The following is a 25356-nucleotide window of genomic DNA, read 5'->3' as shown; positions in this document are numbered from 1 at the left end:
CCATTGCAATGAAAAGAATAAAATACTTGGGAATATATCTACCTAAAGAAACAAAAGACCTATATATAGAAAACTATAAAACACTGGTGAAAGAAATCAGAGAGGACACTAATAGATGGAAAAATATACCGTGTTTGTGGATTAGAAGAATAAATATTGTGAAAATGAATATACTACCCAAAGTAATTTATAAGTTCAATGCAATCCCTATCAAGTTACCAACGGTATTTTTCACAGGGCTAGGACAAATAATTTCACAATTTGTATGGAAATACAAAAAACCTCGAATAGTCAAAGCAATCTTGAGGAAGAAGAATGGAACTGGGGGAATCAACCTGCTTGACTTCAAGCTCTACTACAAAGCCACAGTCATCAAGACAGTATGGTACTGGCATAAAGACAGAACGACAGATCAATGGAACAAAATAGAAAGCCCAGAGATAAATCCATGCACCTATGGACATCTTATCTTTGACAAGGGAGGCAAGAATATTCAATGGAGAAAAGACAATCTCTTTAACAAGTGGTGCTGGGAAAACTGGTCAGCCACTTGTAAAAGAATGAAACTAGAACACTCCCTAACACCATACACAAAAATAAACTCAAAATGGATTAAAGATCTAAATGTAAGACCAGAAAATATAAAAATCCTAGAGGATAACATAGGCAAAACACTCTCCGACATAAATCACAGCAGGATCCTCCATGACCCACCTCCCAGAATATTGGAAATAAAAGCAAAAATAAACAAATGGGACCTAATTAAAATCAAAACCTTTTGCACAGCAAAGGAAACCATAAGCAAGATGAAAAGACAGCCTTCAGAATGGGAGAAAATAATAGCAAATGAAGCAACTTTAAAGGATTAATCTCAAAAATATACAAGCAACTCCTGCAGCTCAATTCCAGAAAAATAAACTACCCAATCAAAAAATGGACCAAAGAACTAAACAGACACATGTCCAAAGAAGACATACAGATGGCTAACAAACACATGAAAAGATGCTCAACATCACTCATAATCAAAGAAATGCAAATCAAAACCACAATGAGGTACCATTTCACGCCAGTAAGAATGGCTGTTATTCAAAAGTCTACAAGCAATAAATGCTGGAGAGGGTGTGGAGAAAAGGGAACCCTCTTACACTGTTGGTGGGAATGCAAACTAGTACAACCACTATGAAGAACAGTGTGGAGATTCCTTAAAAAACTGAAAATAGAACTGCCATATGACCCTCAATCCCACTGCTGGGCATACACACTGAGGAAACCAGAATTGAAAGAGACACATGTACTCCAATGTTCATTACAGCACTGTTTATAACAGCCACGTGAAAGGATGAAACTAGAACGCCTCTTAATTCTACATACAAACATAAACTCAAAATGGGCTAAAGACTTAAGTATAAGACTGGATACTGTAAAGCTTTTAGAAATAAAGCATAGGCAGTACACTCTGACATTCATCACAGCAAGTTCTTCTTTGACTCACCTCCTAGAAAATGGAAATAAAAACAGAAATAAAAGGAACTTAATTAAATTTAAGAACTTCTGCACAATAGGTAACAATAGCAAGATTAAAAGACAACCCTCAGAACAGGAGAAAATAATTGCAAATGAAACAACTGACAAAGAGTTAATATCCAGACTGTATAAGCAGCTCATGGAGATCAAAATGTCAACATCTGTTGAATCACAGAAAAAGCAAAAGAATTCCAGAAAAATGTCTACTTCTGCTCCATTGACTATGCTAAAATCCTTGATTCTGTGGATCACAACAAACTGTGGAAAATTATTCAAGAGATGGGAATACTAGATCACCTTACCCTCCTCCTAAGAAATCTGTATTCAGGTCAGGAATCAAGAGTTAGAACTGGACATGGGACAATGGACTGGATCAAAATTGGGAAAGGGGTATGTAAAGGCTGTATATTGTCACCCTGCTTATTTAACTTATATGCAGAGTACATCATGCATAATGTCAGGCTGGATGAAGCACAAGCCGGAATCAAGACTGTTGGAAGAAATATCAATAAACTCAGATGTGTAGATGACACCACCCTTATGGCAGAAAGCAAAGAGGAACTAAAGAGCCTCGTGATGAAGGTGAAAGAGGAGAGTGAAAAAGCTAGCTTAAAACTCAACATTCAAAGATCATGGTTCTAGTCCTATCACTTCATGGCAAATAGATGGAGAAGCAGTGGAAACAGTGATAGACTTCATTTTCCTGGGCTCCAAAATCATTGCAGATGGTGACAGCATCCATAAAATTAAAAGACATTTGCTCCTTGGAAGAAAAGCTATAACAAACCTAGGCAGCGAATTAAAAAGCAGAGACATTACTTTGCCAACAAAGGTCCATCTAGTCAAAGCTATGGTTTTTCCAGTAGTCATGTATGGATGTGAGAGTTGGACCATAAAGAAAGCTGAGCACCAATGAATTGATGCTTTTGAACTGTGGTGTTGGAGAAGACCCTTGAGAGTCCCTTGAACTGCAAGGAGATCAAACTTGTCAATTCTAAAGGAAATCAGACCTGAATATTCACTGGAAGGACTGATTCTGAAGCTGACTACTCCAATACTTTGGCCACCTGATGTGAAGAGCTGATTCATTAGGAAAGACCCTTATGCTGGAAAAGTCTGAAGGCAGGAGGAGAAGGGGACGACAGAGGATGAGATGATTGGAAGGCATCACCGACTCAATGGACATGAGTTTGAGCAAGCTCTGGGAGATGGTGAAGGACATGTAAGCCTGGCATGCTACAGTCCATGGGGTCACAAAAAGTCGGACACAACTGAGTGACTAAACAACAATGTGATCCAGCAATCCCATTCTTGGACATGTATCTAGAAGAGATTAAAACTCTAATTTGAAAAGATATATGCATAACCAAGACCTGGAAACAATCCAAGTGTGCATCAACAGATAATCGGTAAGAAGATGTGGTGTTATATATTTATAATGGTATATTACTCACCCATAAAAGAGAATGAAATATTGCCATTTTCAGCAACATTGACATAGAGAATATTGTACTAAGTGAAGTAAGACAGATAAAGAAAAAGTATCATAGGATATTTGTGAAATTTCAATATTATATGTAGAAACTAAAAATAATACAAATAAATCTATATGCAAATCAAACAGATTCACAGACATAGAAAATAAACTTATGATAACCAAAAGGGAAGAGGAGGGGGAGACATAAATTAGGAGTATGGGATTAACAGATACAAACTACAATGCATAAAAGAGATAAGGAACTGTATCTGTTTAATACAGGGAACTACACTCCATATCTTATAATAAACTAATGGAAAATAATATGAGTATATATATATATATATATATATATTTGCATATATAACTGAATCACTTTCCTGTTAACGGAAACTATACACAATATTGCAAATCAGCTATACTTCAATTTTTAAAGTTCCATAGCAATTAAAGGATAATGAAAAACTATTGTAAACAATTTCAGAATAATTCTTTCAACAACTGAGTTTGAACAGGGACAAATTCCTTTAAAGGTGGAAACCACCAGTGAGCCCTCATGAAGAAACAGATAACCTTAATAGCTAGTCTATCTATTAAAGAATCAGTATTTGTAGTTAACAACTAGAAGGGAAGGAGAGAGGGAGGGAGGGAAGAAGAAATCAAGGGAGATAGGGGTGCAAGAAGGGAGGGAAGGAGGTTCAACTCTAACATATCCTGGCAAACATTTAAGGTAAAATGTAATAGCAATTTTACACCATCTCTTCCCAAAAACTGAAGAGGAGGGTATACTTATATATTCATCCTTTGAGGACAGCAAAAAGTATATATTTTAAGAGAGGACATTACACACAAATATCCCTAAGTACACAAATATAAAAAATTCTATATAAAATATTAGGAAGAAGCATCATGAGTTGATATTTGATTACCAGAGGGGCATACTCTGGTGATTATTTGTGCTTTTCAATAAATAAGTCAAATCCTCTCCCATGCTGATCACTTGGCAGGCTGACTCAACCCAGCCCCTGCAACTGGTAGAGCCTGGTGACAGTCAGGAGCTGTGTCATTCAGTGACAGAGTGGAACATATGGTTCTCTCTGGTCTCTATGATGACCAGCAGCTCACAGCTCTGAGAACTACTGATCAGCAAGGCACTGTGAACCCACACTGGACATTAGGCCAATGTGAAGTACAGTTACTAAGATTTCAGGGCTACTTTTTATTGTAGTATTAGTTCACTTCAGTTCAGTAGCTCAAACGTGTCCAACTTTTCGTGACCCTTGGACTGCAGCACAGCCAAGCTTCCCTGTCCATCACCAACTCCCAGAGCTTGCTCAAACTCATGCCCATTGAGTCGGTGATGGCATCCAACCATTTCATCCTCTGTCATCCCCTTCTTCTCCTGTCTTCAGTCTTTCCCAGCATCAGGGTCTTTCCAATGAATCAGTTCTTTGCATCAGATGGCTTGGAGCTTCAAGCTTCAGCTTGAGACCTTCCAGTGAATATTCAGGACTGATTTCCTTTAGGATGGACTGGTTGGATCTCCTTGCTGTCCAAGGGACTCTCAAGAGTCTTCTCCAACACCACAGTTCAAAAGCACCAATTCTTTGGTTGCTCAGCTTTCTTTATAATCCAACTCTCACAGCCATACATGACTACCAGATAAACTATGGATTTGACTAGATGGACCTTTGTCGGTTAAGTAGTATCTCTGCTTTTTTTTTTCTTTTAATTTATTTTTTATTGAATGATAATTGTTTTACAGAACTTCATTGTTTTCTGTGAAACCTCAACAGGGAGGCCTGGCGTGCTGTGATTTATGGGGTCGCAGAGAGTCGGACACGACTGAGCGACTGAACTGAACTGAACTGAACTGATACATATATTCCCTCCCATTTGAAGCTCCCTCCCATCTCCCTCCCCATCCCACCCCTCTAGGTTGATACAGAGCCCCTGTTTGAGTTTCTTGAGCCATACAGCAAATTCCTGTTGGCTATCTATTTTACATATGGTAATATAAGTTTCCATGTTACTCTTTCAATACATCTCACCCTCTATGCTGTCTAGGTTGGTCATAGCTTTTCTTCCAAAGAGCAAACGTCTTTCAATTTCATGGCTGCAGTCACCACCCGCAGTGATTTTGGAGCCCAAGAAAATAAAGTCTCTCACTGTTTTCATTCTTTCCCCATCTATTTGTCATAAAGTGATGGGACTGAATGCCATGATCTAAATTTTCTGAATGTTGAGTTTTAAGCCAACTTTTTCACTCTCCTCTTTCACTTTCACCAAGAGGCTCATTAGTTCTTCTTTACTTTCTGTCATAAGGGTGGTGTCATCTGCATACTGAGGTCATTGATATTTTTCCTGGCAATTTTGATTCCAGCTTGTGCTCCATCCAGCCTGGCATTTCACATAATATACTCTTCATATAAATTAAATAAGTAGAATGACAATACACAGCCTTTACATACTTCTTTTCCAATTTGGAGCCAGTCCATTGTTCCATGTCCAGTTCTAACTGTTGCTTCTTGACCTGCATACAGCTTTCTCAGGAGGCAGGTAAGGTGGTCTAGTATTCCCATCTCTTGAAGAATTTTCCACTGTTTGTTGTGATCCACACAATCAAAGGTTTTGGTGTAATCACTAAAGCAGAAGTAGATGTTTTTCTGGAACTCTCTTGCTTTCGTGATGATACAACAGATGCTGGCAATTTGATCTCTGGTTCCTCTGCCTTTTCTAAATCCACCTTGAATATCTGTAAGTTTGTGGTTCACGTACTGTTGATGTCTTGCTTGGAGAGTTTTGAGCATTACTTTGCTAGTCTATACAGTCAGCAAAACAAGACCAGGAGCTAACTGTGGTTCAGATCATGAACTCCTTATTGCAAAATTCATACTTGAATAAAGTAGGGAAAAACCACTAAACCATTCAGGTATGACCTAAATCAAATCCCATATGATTATATGGTGGAAGTGACAAATAGATTCAAGTGATTATATCTGATAGAGTGCCTGAAGAACTATGGATGGAGGTTTGGGACATTGTACAGGAGGCAGTTATCAAGTCCATCCCCAAGAAAAGGAAATACAAAAAGGCAAAATGGTTGCCTGAGAAGGCCTTACAAATAGCTGAGAAAAGAAGAGAAGTGAAAGGCAAAGGAGAAAAGGAATACTCATTTGAATGCAGAGTTCCAAAGAATAGCAAGGAGAGATAAGAAAGCCTTCCTCAGTGATCAATGCAAAGAAAAAGAGGAAAATAGAATGGGAAAGACTAGAGCGCTCTTCAAAAAAATTAGAGATACCAAGGGAACATTTCATGCAAAGAAGGGCACAATAAAAGACAGAAACTAACAGAGACAGAAGATATTAAGAGGTGGAAAGAATACACAGAAGAACTGTACAAAAAGATCTTAATGACCCAGATAACCACAATGGTGTGATCACTCACCTAGAGCCAGACATCCTGGAATGCGAAGTCAAGTGGGCCTTGGGAAGCATCACTACAAACCAAGCTAGTGGAGGTGATGGAATTCCAGTTGAGCTATTTCAAATCCTAAAAGATGATGCTGTTAAAGTGCTGCACTCAATAAACCAGCAAATTTGGAAAACTCAGCAGTGACCACAGAACTGGAAAAGGTCAATTTTCATTCCAGTCCCAAAGAAAGGTCATGCCAAAGAATGTTCAAGCTATTCTGACATGTTTTGAACTCATCACAGACCTTCTGAACCTAAGTCTCTGGGGTTAGGCTTAGGAATCAGTAGTTATAACATGCAATTCAAAATCAGAGATCCCTATACCCAATAGTGGCTCAGAGCGACTGCTCTAGATTTGCGCAGTTCACTGTGTGCTGATGTACAACCTGTGTTGTCCTTACCATAGGGTTCCAGCATTATCCATATCCCAACCATTCTATCCCACTTCCCTCGAAGCTTCCCTCAGCTCCTTATTCATGATGAGTAAAGGAATCAATACAGTTTTGTTTTCTATGCTTCCAAATCAGTATGTCCAAGTTAATATCAAGATAAGGCTTTCCAGAAGAGTTTATTCACAGCACAGATTTCCTGGGGGTGGGCCTGATAATCTGTATATATAACAATTATTTCTGTGTAATTCTGATCACCAGCGAGGTAGAGGGATATTGGGGAGGAAGGCGGTGCAACTGTGCCCACACAAGCTTCTAAAGACAGATTCAGTTCAGTTCGGTTCAGTTCAGTTCAGTCGCTCAGTCGTGTCCGACTCTCTGCGACCCCATGAATCACACCACGCCAGGCCTCCCTGTCCATCACCAACTCCCAGAGTTCACTCAAACTCACGTCCATTGAGTCAGTGATGCCATCCAGCCATCTCATTCTCTGACGTCCCCTTCTCCTCCCACCCCCAATCCTTCCCAGAATCAGAGTCTTTTCCAGTGAGACAACTCTTTGCATGAGGTGGGCAAAGTATTGGAGTTTCAGCTTTAGCATCAGTCCTTCCAATGAACACCCAGGATTGATCTCCTTTAGAATGGACTGTTTGGATCTCCTTGCAGTCCAAGGGACTCTCGAGAGTCTTCTCCAGCACCACAGTTCAAAAGCATCAATTCTTCGGCACTCAGCTTTCTTCACAGTCCAACTCTCACATCCACACATGACCACTGGAAGAACCATAGGCTTGACTAGACGGACCTTTGTTGGCAGATTAGCCATTGTGATTGATTAGTTTCCCTAGCTCTCCATTGGTATGACTCTTTCCATTAGAAAACTAAAGCTGCATATTAAGTTACCCCAATTTACATATACTTGTTGATGATAAAACATTTTGAATACCTCTTACTGATTGCTATGGGTTGAATTGTGTCCCCCTGAAATTCATGTGTTGAAGTCCTAACCTCTAGTACCTCAGAATGTGATCTTTTTAGGAAATAGGGTCACTGCAGATATAATTAGTTAAGGTGAGGTCATAGTTCAGTTCAGTTCAGTTCAGTCGCTCAGTCGTGTCCGACTCTTTGCGACCCCATGAACCACAGCACGCCAGGCCTCCCTGTCCATCACTAACTCCCGGAGTACACTCAAACTCATGTCCACAGAGTCGGTGATGCCATCCAGCCATCTCATTCTCGGTCGTCCCCTTCTCCTCCGGCCCCCAACCTTTCCCAGCATCAGAGTCTTTTCCAGTGAGTCAACTCGTTGCATGAGGTGGACAAAGTATTGCAGTTTCAGCTTTAGCATGAGTCCTTCCAATGAACACCCAGGATCGATCTCCCTTAGAATGGACTGTTTGGATCTCCTTGCTGTACAAGGGACTCTCAAGAGTCTTCTCCAACACCACAGTTCAAAAGCATCAATTCTTCGGCGATCAGCTTTCTTCACAGTCCAGCTCTCACATCCATACATGACCACAGGAAAAACCATAGCCTTGACTAGACGGACCTTTGTTGGCAAAATAATGTCTCTGCTTTTTAATATATTATCAAGGTTTGTCATAACTTTCCTTCCAAGGAGTAAGCGTCTTTTAATTTCATGGGTGCAATCAGCATCTGCAGTGATTTTGGAGCCCAAAAAAATAAAGTCTGACACTGGTGAGGTCATAAGATGGCCCCAAATCCAAGATGACTGGTGTCCTCACAAATGGGGAAATGTGGACACAAACACACATAGGGAGAATGCCATGTTAACATGAAAGTGTGTACATGCTCAGTCGCTCAGTCATGTCTGACTCTTTGCGACTGTATGGATTGTAGTCCACCAGGCTCCTCTGCCCATGAAATTTTCCAGGCAAGACTATTGGAGTGGGTTGCCATTTTCTAAGCCAGAGAATCCCTGACCCAGGAATTGAGTCCATGTCACTTGGGTCTCCTGTATTGGCAGGTGAATTCTTTACCACTGGCACCACCTGAGAAATCATGAACATGAATATGTTCTTTTTTCTCAAGAAAATCACATACTCTGCTCTGCAAACCACCAGGGTGAGTAATTACCAACGTTATTAAGAAAACACGTTCTTCCTAAATGAAGTTAACTTTGTTACATGGCAGGAAGCTTCCATGGCCCTGGAAACAGCGAAAAAGACTATTCCATTTGGCCCCGGCATGTGTGCCTGTGTCCCCTTCCTTCCCTCCAGCCCCCATACTGGAGCCACCTCCCACAGTTTTGGGCTTCTTTGGTGAGGCCCATTCCTATGTCCACGCAAGCTGCCCACTTGTCTTGCACCTACAGCCTTCACTAAGGGCTAGGCCAAGAGGCTGCCCAGGAAAAACCTGCTGATTGCCTGCATTTAAAGTACCACTTTTATATCTACAAGGGCAGTCCAGTTTTTGTGCAATCAATAAATATTGTCTAGAATAGAAATTTCTTCTTATCATTCCATTTATCTAGTAGAAGTAGGTGATTCAATTCTACTAGGAACAAGCTGGTTTTATATAGATGACTTGAGAAGGTGTATATGACATTTTCCTAGTTAGAACAAAAACAGTTAAATTCTGAATACAAAAGTCACACAGGAAAGAAAGGCAGATCTACCTTGTAAAGTCACCATCTGATGAGCAGGAAGGCTGGTGAGAACACACTTAGATTCCCAGCCATTTATACTGAAATGGGAATTGATTGAACTTATTTCACATGCTAGCAAGATTATACTCAAAATCCTTCAAGCTAGGCTTCAGCAGTACATGAACTGAGAACTTCCAGATGTGCAAGCTGGATTTAGAAAATTTTCAAAATAACATCTACTTCTGCTTCATTGACTACAATAAAGCCTTTGGCTGTGTGGATCACAACAAACTGAAATATTCTTAAAGAGATGAGAATACCAGACCAACTTACCTGCCTCCTGAGAAGCCCGTATGCAGCACAAATTGCAACAGTTAGAACCGGACATGAAACAACAGAGTGGTTCAAAAATATAGACTACAGTCTATATGTTCTGCTATTTGTATTAAATACAGGTGGTTCAATGCTATCATGACATGCAAACTGTATGTAGTGGACATTGCTTCCTACATGTAACCACATTTCATTCTATAGAAAACTAAAGAGGCACAGTTCATGGATTTAAAGCCCCTGAAAGTGCACTGCCTACAAGGAGGCAGACAGGGACATTCTAGTGTGCAGCATCCCAGTGACAGATACTTCGCTGGTATTCTACATGGCATTAACCTCCTGCCTTTTTGTGGCAATCTCCCCCAGAAAAAAATAATACTGTGTTAGTAAACTCTGAAGCTGTATGACGAGGTGCTTTTACTCACCAACAATCTCACTGGGTTCCTTATTATAGAGCTTTTTGTTCCAGTAAAGGAGTCTGAGGAGTGGAAAGGAGAACAAGAGAACGAAGCAAATCCCAGCAAACATGTGTGCTGTAAACCCAGCGAAGTCCAGACCCTGGAAACAGGAAAGGAGATGTGAAATCACAGGCAGTACAGGCACATCCTTATGGCAGGGCCCAGGGAAGTCTGAGGTCAAGGGCCGGAGGAACCTACACAAAGCAAACAGAACAGGTACTCTTCACCGCAGTTTCGCAAACATTCAAGATTTGTTTCTTTCGTAATAAAAAAATCAATTATTACCTGAATGATTGAACCTTGGAAGGAAACAAAAACAGGTCATCACATCTTATCCCAACCTTAGCTGGTTCTACGTCACCACTATACTGACATGTCCCCTGGCATCCGGTGAAACAGGACTGAGAGAGACAAAGCATGAAGCTATCACTGCTATATATAAAATAGATAACCAACAAGAACCTACTGTTACAGCACCAGGAACTATGCTCAGTATTTTATAACTTATAAGGCAAAAGAACCTGAAGCAATATATATGTATATATAACTGAATCACCTTGCTATACACCTGGAACTTACACAATGTTGTAAATGAACTATACTTCAATTTAAAAGAAAAAAAAAAGACTATGAGGCAATATTCATCTATTTGAAGGTAAATTGCATTTTCTTAAATACTTCATTTAAGTCACTGCTATCGATACGAAAGAGCATCACCTTGCCTGGAAAGCACAGTCCTCCACAGGTCACCTAGTGGCCATCAGGACTGAAGAACCCCAGAGTATCCCAACCAGCCTCAAGAGTCCCAGGCAGGAGCCCTCTCCTTCCCCTCACAATTCCTTTGCCTGTCTCTGGGCTCTTTTCCACAGTCAGCTGCTGAGGATATTTTTGTTGTTGGCTGAAATCTCCACTATGTTGATTTGTAAGGGAATAAGTCAGCAACAATATTGGTCAGCTTTTTCCTTTTGTTTTCACTGTGCTTAAACATTCAGCAAATACATGTGACACCCTCTGAGACCCTCACAGGACAGATTAGGTTGTTGTCCCCATGAACTGGTCTGCGAGAAACAGTTTCTCACTGGCAGGAACTCCTGGACCACTGATCCACAAAACAGGGTCAAAGGCACAATAACAGAACTTTGGGGGAGACTCCCAGGCAGAACGAGTGGGGTGAATGGGGTGTAAAGAGAGTAGGTCCCAAGGACACTAGTGACCAACTTGAGAGACCATTCCCAAGGCAGCAGTCAGGAAGATCATCTTCTAAAGGCCTGAGTTGGAAGGAGTGAATTCAATATTAATTATTTTTTTTTGCTGGGAAATATTGAGGGCAAGAGGAGAAGTGGGCAACAGAGGATGAGATGGTTGGGTAGCATCACTGACTCAATGGACATGAGTTTGAGAAAACTCCAGGAGATGGTGAAGGACAGGGAAGCCTGTCATACTGTAGTTCATGGAGTCTCAAAGAGTCAGGCACTGAACAACAAATTCAGTTCAGTTCAGTTCAGTCGCTCAGTCGTGTCCGACTCTCCGCGACCCCATGAATCACAGCACGCCAGGCCTCCCTGTCCATCACCAGCTCCTGGAGTTCACTCAAACTCATGTCCACAGAGTCGGTGATGCCATCCAGCCATCTCATTCTCTGTCGTCCCCTTCTCCTCCCGCCCCCAACCTTTCCCAGCATCAGAGTCTTTTCCAGTGAGTCAACTCGTCGCATGAGGTGGCGAAAGTATTGGAGTTTCAGCTTTAGCATCAGTCCTTCCAATGAACACCCAGGATTGATCTCCTTTAAAATAGACTGGTTGGATCTCTTTGCAGTACAAGGGACTCTCAAGAGTCTTCTCCAACACCACAGTACAAAAGCATCAATTCTTCGGCGATCAGCTTTCCTCACAGTCCAACTCTCACATCCATACATGACCACGAGAAAAACCATAGCCTTCAGTAGACGGACCTTTGTTGGCAAAGTAATGTCTCTGCTTTTTAACATACTATCAAGGTTTGTCATAACTTTCCTTCCAAGGAGTAAGCGTTTTTTTTAATTTCATGGCTGCAATCAGCATCCGCAGTGATTTTGGAGCCCAAAAGAATAAAGTCTGACACTGTTTCCACTGTTTTTCCATCTATTTACCATGAAGTGATGGGACCAGACGCGAGAGACACTGGCCCCGGCGGCGCAGACGCGAGAGACCCCGGGCCCTGGGGCAACCAACCATGCAAAGAGGCGCGGCCGTGAGGAGCTACCCCACGCCTGAGGCCAGGGCCGGCGGCTGAGAGGAGCTACCCCACGTCCAATAGGCGGTGGCTGCGCAGGCGCAGGAGGGCCGAGAGGAGCTACTCCACATTCAAGGTCAAGAGGGGCGGCCTTGAGGAGATACCCCTCATCCAAGGTAAGGTGCAGCTGCTGCGCTTTCTTGGAGCAGCTGTGAAGAGATATCCCACGCCCAAAGTAAGAGAAACCCAAATAAGACAGTAGGTATTGCGAGGGGGCATCAGAGAGCAGACACACTGAAATCATAATCACAGGAAACTAGTCAATCTGATCACATGGACCACAGCCGAATGTGGTCCACTGGAGAAGGGAATGGCAAACCACTTCAGTATACTTGCCTTGAGAACCCCATGAACAGTATCAAAGGGCAAAATGATAGGATACTGAATGAGGAATACCCCAGATCGGTAGGTGCCCAGTATGCTACTGGAGATCAGTGGAGAAGTAACTCTAGAAGGAATAAAAGGATGGAGCAAAAGCAAAACCAATACCCAGTTGTGGATGTGACCGGTGATAGAAGCAAGGTCCGGTGCTGTAAAGAGCAATACTGCATGGGAACCTGGAATGTTAGGTCCATGAATCAAGGCAAATTGGAAGTGGTCAAACAGAAAATGGCAAGAGTGAACATAGACATTCTCGGAATCAGTGTAAAATGGACTGGAAAGGGTCAACTTAACTCAGATGACCATTATATCTACTACTGTGGGCAGGAATCCCTTAAAAGAAATGGAGTAGCCATCATGGTCAACAAAAGAGTCTGAAATGCAGTACTTGGATGCAATCTTAAAAACGACAGAATGATTTCCGTTCGTTTCCAAGGCAAACCATTCAATATTACAGTAATCCAGGCCTATGCCCCAACCAGTAATGCTGAAAAAGCCGAAGTTGAACAGTTCTATGAAGACCTACAAGACCTTTTATAACTAACACCCAAAAAAGATGTCCTTTTCATTATAGGGGACTGGAATACAAAAGTAGGAAGTCAAGAAACACCTGGAGTAACAGGCAAATTTGGTCTTGGAGCACGGAATGAAGCAGGGCAAAGGCTAATAGAGTTTTGCCAAGGGAACGCACTGGTCATAGCAAACACCCTCTTCCAACAACACAAGAGAAGACTCTACACATGGACATCACCAGATGGTCAACACCGAAATCAGATTGATTCTATTCTTTGCAGCCAAAGATGGAGAAGCTGTATACAGTTAGCAAAAACAAGACCAGGAGCTGACTGTGGCTCAGATCATGAACACCTTATTGCCAAATTCAGACTGAAATTGAAGAAAGTAGGGAAAACCACTAGACCATTCATATATGACCTAAATCAAATCCCTTATGATTATACAGTGGAAGTGAGAAATAGATTTAAGGGAATAGATCTGATAGATAGAGTGCCTGATGAACTCTGGACAGAGGTTCGTGACATTGTACAGGAGACAGGGACCAAGACCATCCCCATGGAAAAGAAATGCAAAAAAGCAAAATGGCTGTCTGAGGAGGCCTTACAAATAGCTGTGAAAAGAAGAGAAGTGAAAAGCAAAGGAAGAAAGGAAAGATATAAGTATCTGAATGCAGAGTTCCAAAGAATAGCAAGGAGAGATAAGAAAGCCTTCCTCGGCGATCAATGCAAAGAAATAGAGGAAAATAACAGAATAGGAAAAACAAGAGACCTCTTCAAGAAAATTAGAGATTCCAAGGGAACATTTCATGCAAAGATGGGCTCGATAAAGGACAGAAATGGTATGGACCTAACAGAAGCAGAAGATATTAAGAAGAGGTGGCAGGAATACACAGAAGAACTGTACAAAAAAGATCTTCATGACCAAGATAGTCACGATAACGTGATCACTGACCTAGAGCCAGACATCTTGGAATGTGAAGTCAAGTGGGCCTTAGAAAGCATCACTACGAACAAAGCTAGTGGAGGTGATGGAATTCCAGTTGAGCTATTTCAAATCCTGAAAGATGATGCTGTGAAAGTGCTGCACTCAATATGCCAGCAAATTTGGAAAACTAAGCAGTGGTCAAGGACTGGAAGAGGTCAGTCTTCATTCCAATTCCAAAGAAAGGCAATGCCAAAGAATGCTCAAACTACCACACAATTGGACTCATCTCACACGCTAGTAAAGTCATGCTCAAAATTCTCCAAGCCAGGCTTCAGCAATATGTGAACGGTGAACTTCCAGATGCTCAAGTAGTTTTTAGAAAAGGCAGAGGAACCAGAGATCAAATTACCAACATCCACTGGATCATGGAGAAAGCAAGAGAGTTCCAGAAAAACATCTATTTCTGCTTCATTGACTATGCCAAAGCCTTTGACTGTGTGGATCACAATAAACTGTGGAACATTCTGAAAGAGATGGGAATCCCAGACCACCTGACCTGCCTCTTGAGAAACCTGTATGCAGGTCAGGAAGCAACAGTCAGAACTGGACATGGAACAACAGACTGGTTCCAAATAGGAAAAGGAGTATATCAAGGCTGTATATTGTCACCTTGCTTATTTAACTTATATGCAGAGTACATCATGAGGAACGCTGGGCTGGAAGAAGCACAAGCTGGAATCAAGATTGCTGGGAGAAATATCAATAACCTCAGATATGCAGACGACACCACCCTTATGGCTGAAAGTGAAGAGGAACTCAAAAGCCTCTTGATGAAAGTGAAAGAGGAGAGTGAAAAGGTTGGTTTGAAGCTCAACATTCAGAAAACTAAGATCATGGCATCTGGTCCCATCACTTCATGGGAAATAGATGGAAAAGAACAAATTATTGTTTATTAAAATTTACTTATTTTTCCTCCTCATTTCCAGAAAAGACCTGAAACCACTTATAACACGGCTAAAGATAAAACACAACTTAGAAACCATTATTACAACTTACAACCATTAGTAAGTTCTGTGAAAATTTGGGCTTGCAGTGTACAATGATCTGAAGTTCTTAATCTCTTGCAGCTTATCTGCACATCCAATGGTTGCCCTTGAAAATAGCATCTGAATGACAGATGGAATTATGTGAGGCTGATCATATACAGATAGCAGGGAAACCTATGAAGAGCTGGGACTCATGGCATGCTTTCAATGGCCATTAGAATTCACCGCATTTCTGAGGATATCACCATGGATGTTGAGTCTTTAGAATGCATGCCCCAAATATATTTTTAAATGTCCAAAACACTTTTTAAATGAAAATCATTTCATTTTTTTTAAATCAGGAACTAAATAAGAAACCTTTTGAGTCAAGATCGCTGAAAATATATTAATGTATTTCCTGTGTATGAATTCAGTCATGAAATGTAATTAATATTTTTTGGAGAGAGGAGCTCATGAAGGCCAAAGTACTTATATCCTGAATAATTTATGGGTCCCTTTGGAACACAATACAGGTGTCCCCCATTTTTTGAAATTTCACTTTATGCCACTTTGCTTTTACAAAAGACCTACATTAGCACCTGTTTTCACCAAGGAAGAAATCTGAAGAGGATTTTTGCTTTTAGGAAAACAAGTGATTGTTTTCTCACTCTATGCCATTTTGACTTCTGAAAGTTTATATGGGAAAGCTCTATTTTTGGATAGTGAAGAAAACCTGTAACAAAACTGTTAATTTTTCTCCCATTAGAAATGATGGAGCAGTTGAAGGAAAAATCAGATGAAAAGGGTGGAATGAGGAGAAAGAAAAGGACAAAGAAGGTCTTGGAAAAGCCTCCACACCAAAAATAACACAGTGTTGAAAAGAAGTATTTGGTTGCTTCTAGAATTGTAACAAGTAGACTTTTTAAGTAAGAACAATATAGAATGGAAAAATCCAAACTGAAAATTTCAAGAAAAAACACAGGCAGGTGCAATGCACAATAGGCTGCATATGTGCTTTCTAAGCTTGTCAGGTGCATGTGTCAGGGCCTCCTTGCTGTTTTTACAAGGCTCTACAGTTTCCTAAACTTGTCTCTTTAATGTACTCAGTAACAAAACTACCTACTGTCATACTTACATCAGTGCAGTACTTAAATGCAGCCTTTCTTGCAAAGTACTGGTTCTGTTTCTTCCCTTCCCTCTCAGCCTCATTTTGTACTATTTTCATTTTGACTACACTAAGCTGCTTTCTTCTTAATTTTCCACAGTGTCCTCATTTGATAGAGTAAGTGGTCAAATGTTGAGGCATATAAAATAATCAAGGATCCCTCAGAATCAGATTACAGCATTCAGATCCTAATAAACTGCATGTATTTAAGGGATATCTAGCTCCTGGTCCACCAATTCCACTTTCTAGGGATGAAGCTTTCAGGCTAGCTTTGCGAAAGTCAAAACAATCAACTGGATTGTAGCAGGGTAATTCAAGAAACAACTGTGGTTTGAACCCCACTGATACAATTACTTCAAAGAAATTCTCTTTAAGTGTCTAAAGTAAAACTACTAGATGTTTTACTAAATATCATGGCATAATTTGAGGATAGAAATATGTCTGGAGACCCAGCATGGAGATGACCCCAGCACTGCAGAATGGATGTGATCCAGATAGAGCATCTTGAGTGTGAGGGATCCATCAAGTATGTGGAGGGCACTGACACACATGATCTGAGGAAGGTGAGACTCTGGCAGAGACAGAGGTGGGCAATCCTAGCATTCAGGCAACAGTGCAAGCCACTAAGGGCATAAGCTCCACTAGAAAATGCTCACCTAACAGGGAAAAGAGTCAAAAAAGCAGAACCCCAAAATCCATAGATGTTGAAGATGTGTGGAAACAGAAAACTCACAACGGAAACAAGAAGAACTTACAAAAGAGACAGGGTGGGAACGAGCAGAGACCAACACCAACGAAGTTCTGGATGGAGGAGGTCAGTGGATGGAGGACCAGAAGAAAAGCACTCCACTGGCACAGTAGCCTGGTGCAGAGCCAGGAGGAAGATTCCAGCGGCACAGGGTCTGGAGGCCTGGTGGAAAAGACCCGAAGAATGTTCTAGTATGCACATACCTGGGTCACAGTAAGAAATGCCTTCCTGTGATGGGTGAAAATGCCATTCAGGAGCATAGGGTACATGGCTCTCCTAAAGAAACTCTTCCAGTGCTGTTTAAAAGGTGTTTGAATAATCATGCTCATTAGTGGGGAGTCTCCCTCGAACAGGCAAAAAGCAGCAAGTGTAACTAACAAAGGAGGACTATCTCCCCATCAGTCAGTTGGGAGATGAAAGGACAATGTGTCATTGCACATGGGATCCTGTAGCACTGTGGACTTGTACCTATACCGGGAAAGAACCAGTGGACACTGGAGGTCTGCCCATCGGCCTATTCAGTACTAGAAATTCTGCCAATGGGACCCATCCCAAGAGATCCAGGAGGAGTGAGCAGAGTGCAAAGGGTGACTTGGAATAATTTTCCTCACAACTTCCTGTAATTTCTGACTAATTCTTACACAGAGAAAGCAGAGATTTGTCAGATGTGATTTCTTGACTCCTATGAGGCCTAGTAGTGATTTTTGTTTTGTTTCTTAATTTTTATTTTATATTGGAATACAGCTCTTTTACAAGGTTGTGTTAGTTTCAACTGTACAGCAAAGTGACTCATTATACATATACCTAGATCTATACTTTGTCAGATTCTTTTCCCCTATAGGTCATTAGAGAATACTGAGTAGAGTTTGCTGTGCTATACAGTAGGTCATTGTTGATTACCTATTTGGTATATACTAGTGTGTTTCTGTTAATCCCAAATTCCTAATTTATCCCTCCTCCTCCCTTTATCCCTTTGGTAGCCATAAATTAGTTTTTTATGTCTGCAAGTTTATTTCTGTTTTGTAAATAAGTTCATCAATATACTTTTTTAGATTCTACATATAAGTGATATCATATATTTATCTTTCTCTGATTTACTTCACTTTGTAAGATAATGTTTAGGTCCATCCATGTTGCTACAAATGTCACTATTTCTTTATATGGCTAAGTAAATTCCTATTGTATGTATGTCCCACATTTTCTTAATCCATTAACCATGAACGTTAGGTTGGTTCCATGTCTTGATGTTGGAAATAGTACTGTCTTGAACATTATGGTGCATGTATCTTTTCAAATTATGGTTGTCTCCAGATATATGCCAATGAGTGCGATTGTTGGATCTTATGGTAGTATTATTTTTAGGTGTTTTTTTTTAATAGGAGGCTAATTACTTTACAATATTGTATTGGTTTTGCCAAGAACTTCCATACTGTTCTCTATAGTGGCTGTACCAATTTACATTCCCACCAATGATGTAAATGGATGCTTTTTTCCTATCAGTTCAGTTCAGTCGCTCAGTCGTGTCCGAATCTTTGTGACCACATGGACTGTAGCATGCCAGGCTTCCCTGTCCATCACCAACTCCTGAAGCATCCTCAAACTCATGTCCATAGCGTCGGTGATGTCATCCAACCATCTCATCCTCTGTTGTCCCCTTCTCCTCCTGCCTTCACTCTTTCCCAGCATCAGGGTCTTTTCCAGTGAGTCAATTCTTCACATCAAGTGGCTTGAAGCTTCAAGTTTCAGCATGAGTCCTTGCAGTGAATATTCAGGAATGATTTCCTTTAGGATTCACTGGTTGGATCTCTTTGCAGTCCAAGGGACTCTCAAGAGTCTTCCCCAACACCAGAGTTCAAAAGCATCAATTCTTTGGCGCTTAACTTTCTTTATAGCCCAACTCTCACATCCATACATGACTACTGGAGAAACCATAGATTTGACTAGATGGATCTTTGTCAGCAAAGGAATATCTCTGCTTTTCAATATGCTATGTTGGTCATAGATTTTCTTCCAAGGAGCAAACGTCTTTTAATTTCATGGCTGCAATCACCATCTGCAAGATGGAGCCCAGAAAAATAAAGTCTCTCACTGTTTCCATTCTTTCCCTCTCTATTTGCCATGAAGCAATGGGACCATTGGTAAGCATGTCATGATCTTAGTTTTCTGAACGCTGAGTTTTAAGCCAACTTTTTCACTCTCCTCTTTCACTTTCATCAAGAGGCTCTTTAGTCCTTATTTGCTTTCTGCCATAAGGGTGGTGTCATCTGCATATCTGAGGTCATTGATACTTTTCCCAGCATTCTTTATTCCAGCCTCTGCTTCATCCAGCCCAACATTTTGCATGATGTACTCTGCATAGAACTTAAATAAGCAGGGTGACAATATACAGCCTTGACGGACTCCTTTCCCAATTTGGAAAGAGTCCATTTTTCCATGTCCAGTTCTAACTGTTGCTTCTTGACCTGCATACAGATTTCTCAGGAGGCAGGTCAGGTGGTCTGGTATTCCCGTCTCTTGAAGAATTTTCAGCAGTTCGTTGTGATCCACACAGTCAAAGGCTTTGGTGTAATCACTAAAGCAGAAGTAGTTTTTTTTTGTTTTGTTTTGTTTTTTTAATGCTCTTGCTTTTTCTATGATCCAACAGAAGTTGGCAATTTGACCTCAGGTTTCTCTGCCCTTTCTAAATCCAGCTTGAACATCTGGAAGTTCACAGTTTATGTACTGTTGAAGACTGGCATGGAGAATTTGCGCATTACTTTGCTAGCATATGAGATGAGTGCAATTGTGTGGCAGTTTGAATATTCTTTGGCATTTCCCTTCTTAGGGATTGTAATGAAAACTAACATTTTCCTGTCCTGTGGCCACTGCTGAGTTTTCCAAATTCGCTGGTATATTGAATGCAGCACTTTAAAAGCATCATCTTTTAGGATCTGAAATAGCTCAACTGGAATTCCATCACCTCCACTAGCTTTGTTCATAATGATGCTTCCTAAGGTCCACTTGACTTCACATTCCAGGATGACTCCACATTCCAGGATGCCTCCACATTCTAGGAGAGTGATCACACTCTCGTGGTTATCTAGGTCATGAAGATCTTTTTTGTATAGTTCTTCTGTGTGTTGTTGCCACCTCTTCTTACTATCTTCTGCTTCTGTTAGGTCCATGCCATTTCTGTCCTTTATTCTGTCCATTTCTGCCCATCTTTGCATGAGATGTTCCCTTGGTATCTCTAATTTTCTTGAAGAGGTCTCTAGTCTTTCCCATTCTATTGTTTTCCTCTATTTCTTTGCATTGATCGCTGAGGAAGGCTTTTTTTTCTCTTCTTGTTATTCGTTGGAACTCTGCATTCAAATGAGTATATCTTTCCTTTTCTACTTTGCCTTTCACTTTTCTTCTTTTCTCAGCTATTTGTAAGGCCTCCTCAGACAACCATTTTGCTTTTTGTATTTCTTTTTCTTGGGCACGGTCTTGATCACTGCCTCCTGTACAATGTCATGAATTCCATCCATAGTTCTTCAGGCACTCTATCAGATCTAATCCCTTGAATTTATTTGTCACTTCCACTACATAATCATAAAAGATTTGATTTAGGTTGTATCTGAATGGTCTAGTGGTTTTCCCTACTTTCTTCAATTTAAGTATGAATTTTGCAATAAAGAGTTCATGATCTGAGCCACAGCCATTTCCTGGTTTTGACTTTGCTGACTGTATAGAGCTTCTCCATCTTTGGCTTCAAAGAATATAATCAATCTGATTTGGCATTGACCATCTGATGATGTCAGTGAGTGCAGTCTTTTTCCTATACCCTTTTTAAAATTTACTGTTTGTAGGCTTTCTGATGATGGCTATTCTGAACTGTGTAAGGTGATATCTCATGGTAGCTTTGAGTTTCTCTAATAATTAGCAATATTGAGCATCTTTTCATTCCCTATTAGTCATCTATAATGTCTTCTTTGGAGAAATGTTGTTTAGGTCTTCTGCCCATTTTTTGACTGGATTGTTTGCTTTTTTGATATTGATCAGCATGAGCTACTTGTAAATTTTTTATTAATCCCTTGATGTTGTTTAGACACTAAGTCATGTCCAATTCTTTGTGACTCCATGAACTGCAGCATGCCAGGCTTCCCTGTCCTTCACTATCTCCTGGAGTTCACTCAAACTCAAGTCCACTGAGTTAGTGATGCTCTCTAATCATCTCATGCTCTGCCGCCCTATTCTCCTCTTGTGGATTGTATCATTTGCAAACATTTTCTACCATTCAGTGTATTTTCATTATCTTTTCATTCTGTTTATGATTTCCTTTGTTGTGGAAAAAAAACTTTTAAGTTTAATTAGGTCCCGTTTCTTTACTTTTGCTTTTATTTCCATTACTCTAGGAAACAAATCAAAAAAGATATTGCTGCAATTTATGTCAGAGTGTTCTTCCTGTATTTTCCTGTAAGAGTTTTATAGCATTCAATTAAAGCATTCAAAATCTTTAATCCATTTTAGGTTTATTCTTGTATATAGTGTTCAACAAAGTTTTAATTTCATTTTTCACATTTAGTTGTTCAATTTTCCAAGCACCACTTACTAAAGAGACTGTCTTTTCTCCCTGGCAGTCTTGCCTCCTTTGTTGTAGGTTAATTGATCATAGGTGTGTGGGTTTATTTCTTGACTCTTTATCTTGTTTTATTTATCTATATTTCTGTTTTTGTGCCAGTACCATACTGTCTTGATTACTATAACTTTTTCACATAATCAGAAGTCAGGAAGTCTGATTCTTCCAGCTCCATTTTTCTTTCTCAGGATTGCTTTGACTATTTGGGGATTTTTATGTTTCCATACAAACTTAAAATTCTTTTTGTTCTAGTTCTGTGAAAAATACTACAGCAAATTTGATAGGGATTTCATTGAATCTGTAGATTGCTTTGGGTAGTATAGTCACTTTGACAATACTGAATCTTCCAATTCAGGAATATGGTCTGTCTTTCCATCTGTTAGTGTCATCTTCAATTTTTTTTATCAGTATCTTATAGTTTTCAAAGTACAGGTCTTCTGCCTCCTTAGAAAGGTTTATTCCTAGATATTTTATTAATTTCCACATGATGGTAAGTGAGACTGTTTCCTTGATTTCTCTTCCTGATTTTTCATTGTTAGTGTACAGAAATGCAATAGACTTGGGTGTATTTATTTTGTATACCACAACTTCACAAAAAAATTGATGAGCTGCTAGTATCTTAAGGATTTTGTATGTACAGTATCATGTCATCTGCAAATAGTGACAGTTTTACATCTTCTTTTACAATTTGGGTTCCTTTTATTTCCTTTTAATCTCTGATTGCCATGGTTAGGACTTCCCAAACTATGTTGAATAAAATTGACAACAGTGGATATCCTTGTCCTGTTCCTCATCTTAGAGGAAATACTTTCAGCTTTTCTCATTTGAGAATGATGTTTCCTGTGGGGTGGTCATATATGGCCTTTGTTATATTGAGGTATGTTCTCTCTCTATGCCCATTTTCTTGAGAGCTTTTGTCATAAATCGGTGTTGAACTTTATCAAAAGCTTCTTCTGCATCTATTGAGATGGTTGTATGATTTTTATTCTTCAGTGGTTCATGTGGTGTATCACACTGACTGATTTGCAGATATTGAGAAATCCTTGCATTCCTGAGATAAATCCTACTTGATGATCGTGTGTGGTTCTTTAAATGTATTGTTGGATTCTGTTTGCTGGTATTCTTTTGAGGATTTTTGATCTATGTTCATCAGTGATATCAGCCTATAATTTTCTTTTTCGTGGTATCTTTGTTTAGTTTGGGTATCAGAGTGATAGTGGCCTCACAGAATGAGTTCCAGTGTTCTTTCTGCAATTTTTTGGAAGAGTTTCAGAAGAATAGGTACTAAGTCTTTGCATGTTTGGTAGAATTTGTCTGTGAAGCCATCTGGTCCTGGACTTTGATTAGTTGGGATTTTTTTTAATCATAGTTTTAATCCCAGTACTTATGATTGGTCTATTCATATTTTTTTTATTTCTTCCACATTCAGTCTTGGAAAATTATATCTGTCTAAGAATTTATCCATTTCTTTTACTTTATTCATTTTATTGGCATACAGTTACTTGTAGTAGTCTCTTATCCTTTGTATTTCTGTGGTGTCATTTATAACTTTTCTTTCTTCATTTCTGATTTTGTTGATTTCAGCCCTATCCCAACTTTTCTTACTGACTCTGGCTAAAGGTTCATCAATTTTATTTATCTTCTCAAAGAACCAGCATCTAGTTTCATTGATCTTTTCTATTATTTTCTTGGTCTATTTCATTTACTTTTGCTTTGATCTTTATGATTTCTCTCCTGTGACTAACATTGGATTTTGTTTGTTCTTTCTCTAATTGCTTTAGATATAAGGGACAGGTTATGTTGTTTAGGTGGTTTAACAGATTTTTCTTGTTTCCTGAGGTAAGGTTGTATTGCTACACAGAAAACCCTAAGGACTCTACCAGAAAACTACTAGAGCTAATCAATGAATACAGTAAAGTTGCAGGATATAAAATCAACACACAGAAATCCCTTGCATTCCTATACACTAATAATGAGAAAATAGAAAGAGAAATTAAGGAAACTATTCCATTCACTGTTGCAACGAATATCTACCTAAGGAAACAAAAGACTTGTACATAGAAAACTATAAAACACTAGTGAAAGTAATCAAAGAGGACACTAATAGATGGAGAAATATACGTGTTCATGGATTGGAAGAATAAATATTGTAAAAATGAGTATACTACCCAAAGTAATTTATACATTCAATGTAATCCCTATCAAGCTACCAATGATATTTTTCACAGAACTAGAACAAATGATCTCACAATTTGTATGGAAATACAAAAAACCTCGAATAGCCAAAGCAATCTTGAAGAAGAAGAATGGAACTGGAGGAATTAACCTGCCGGACTTCAGGCTCTACTACAAAGCCACAGTCATCAAGACAGTATGGTACTGGCATGTCCCACAGATTTTGGATCATTGTGTTTTCATTCTCATGTTTCTAGGCATTTTTTTTCCTTTCCTCTTTGGTATTTTCAGTGATCCATTGGTTGTTTAGTACCATATTGTTTAGCCCCCATGTGCTCGTGATTTTTTCAGTTTTTTCTTGTAGTTGATTTATAATCTCATAGCTTGAAGCTGGAAAAGATGTTTGATATAATTTCAATTTTCTTAAATTTGCCAAGGATTGATTTGTGACTCAGATATGATCTATCCTGGAGAATGTTCCATGTGCACTTGAGAAAATGTATATTCTGCTGCTTTTGGATGGAATGTTCTAAAAATATCAATTAAGTCCAACTGGTCTAGTGGGGGTCATATAAAAACTGTGTTTCCTTACTGATTTTCTATCTGGATGATCTGTCCATTGATAGAAATGGGGTGTTAAAACTCCCCACTATTTTTGTGTTACTGTCAATTTCTCCTTTTATGGCTTTGCCTTTATGGCTTCTCCTTTTATGTATTTGCCTTAAACAAAAAAGGTCTTAATGACTTGGATAGCCACAAAGATGTGGTCACTCACCTAGAGTCAGATATCTTGGAGTGGGAAGTCAAGTGGGCCTTAGGAAACATTACTACAAACAAAGCCAGTGGAGGTGATGGAGTTCCAGCTGAGCTATTTAAAATCCTAAAAGATAATGCTATTAAACTGCTGCACGCAATAGGTCAGCAAATTTGGAAAACTCCATGGTGGCCACATAAAGGATGGAAAAGGTCAGTTTTCATTCCAATCCCAAAGAAGGGCAATGTCAAAGAATGTTCAAACTACTGTATAATTACACCCATTTCACATGCTAGCTAGGTTATGCTCAAAATCCTTCAAGCTATACTTCAACAGTATGTGAACTGCGAACTTCCAGATGTACAAACAGCATTTCAAAGAGGCAGAGGAACCAGAGATCAAATTGCCAACATTTGTTGGACCATGGAGAAAGCAAGGGAGTTCCATAAAAAAATCTACTTCTGCTTCATTGACTATGCTAAAACCTTTGACCATGAGGATCACAACAAACTGAAAATTCTTAAAAAGATGGGAATACCAG

General features: G+C 39.7%; 1 protein-coding gene across 1 annotated transcript in view; it reads right to left on the bottom strand.

Annotated features, from left to right (window-relative positions):
* Nucleotides 1-25356, bottom strand: part of OCA2 (OCA2 melanosomal transmembrane protein) — a 291387-nt gene that overhangs the window by 166646 nt on the left and 99385 nt on the right. Inside the window, exon 15 of the mRNA XM_055398109.2 lies at nt 10224-10356. Within this exon, the coding sequence (XP_055254084.1) occupies nt 10224-10356 (133 nt within the window). The remainder of the gene's footprint in view (nt 1-10223; nt 10357-25356) is intronic.

Source organism: Moschus berezovskii, chromosome 2 (genome assembly GCF_049115385.1).
Source record: "Moschus berezovskii isolate FMDL1 chromosome 2, NW_MosBer_1.0, whole genome shotgun sequence".
In the NCBI taxonomy this organism is placed as follows: Eukaryota; Metazoa; Chordata; class Mammalia; order Artiodactyla; family Moschidae; genus Moschus; species Moschus berezovskii.
This window is presented reverse-complemented; position numbering and strand designations above follow the sequence as displayed.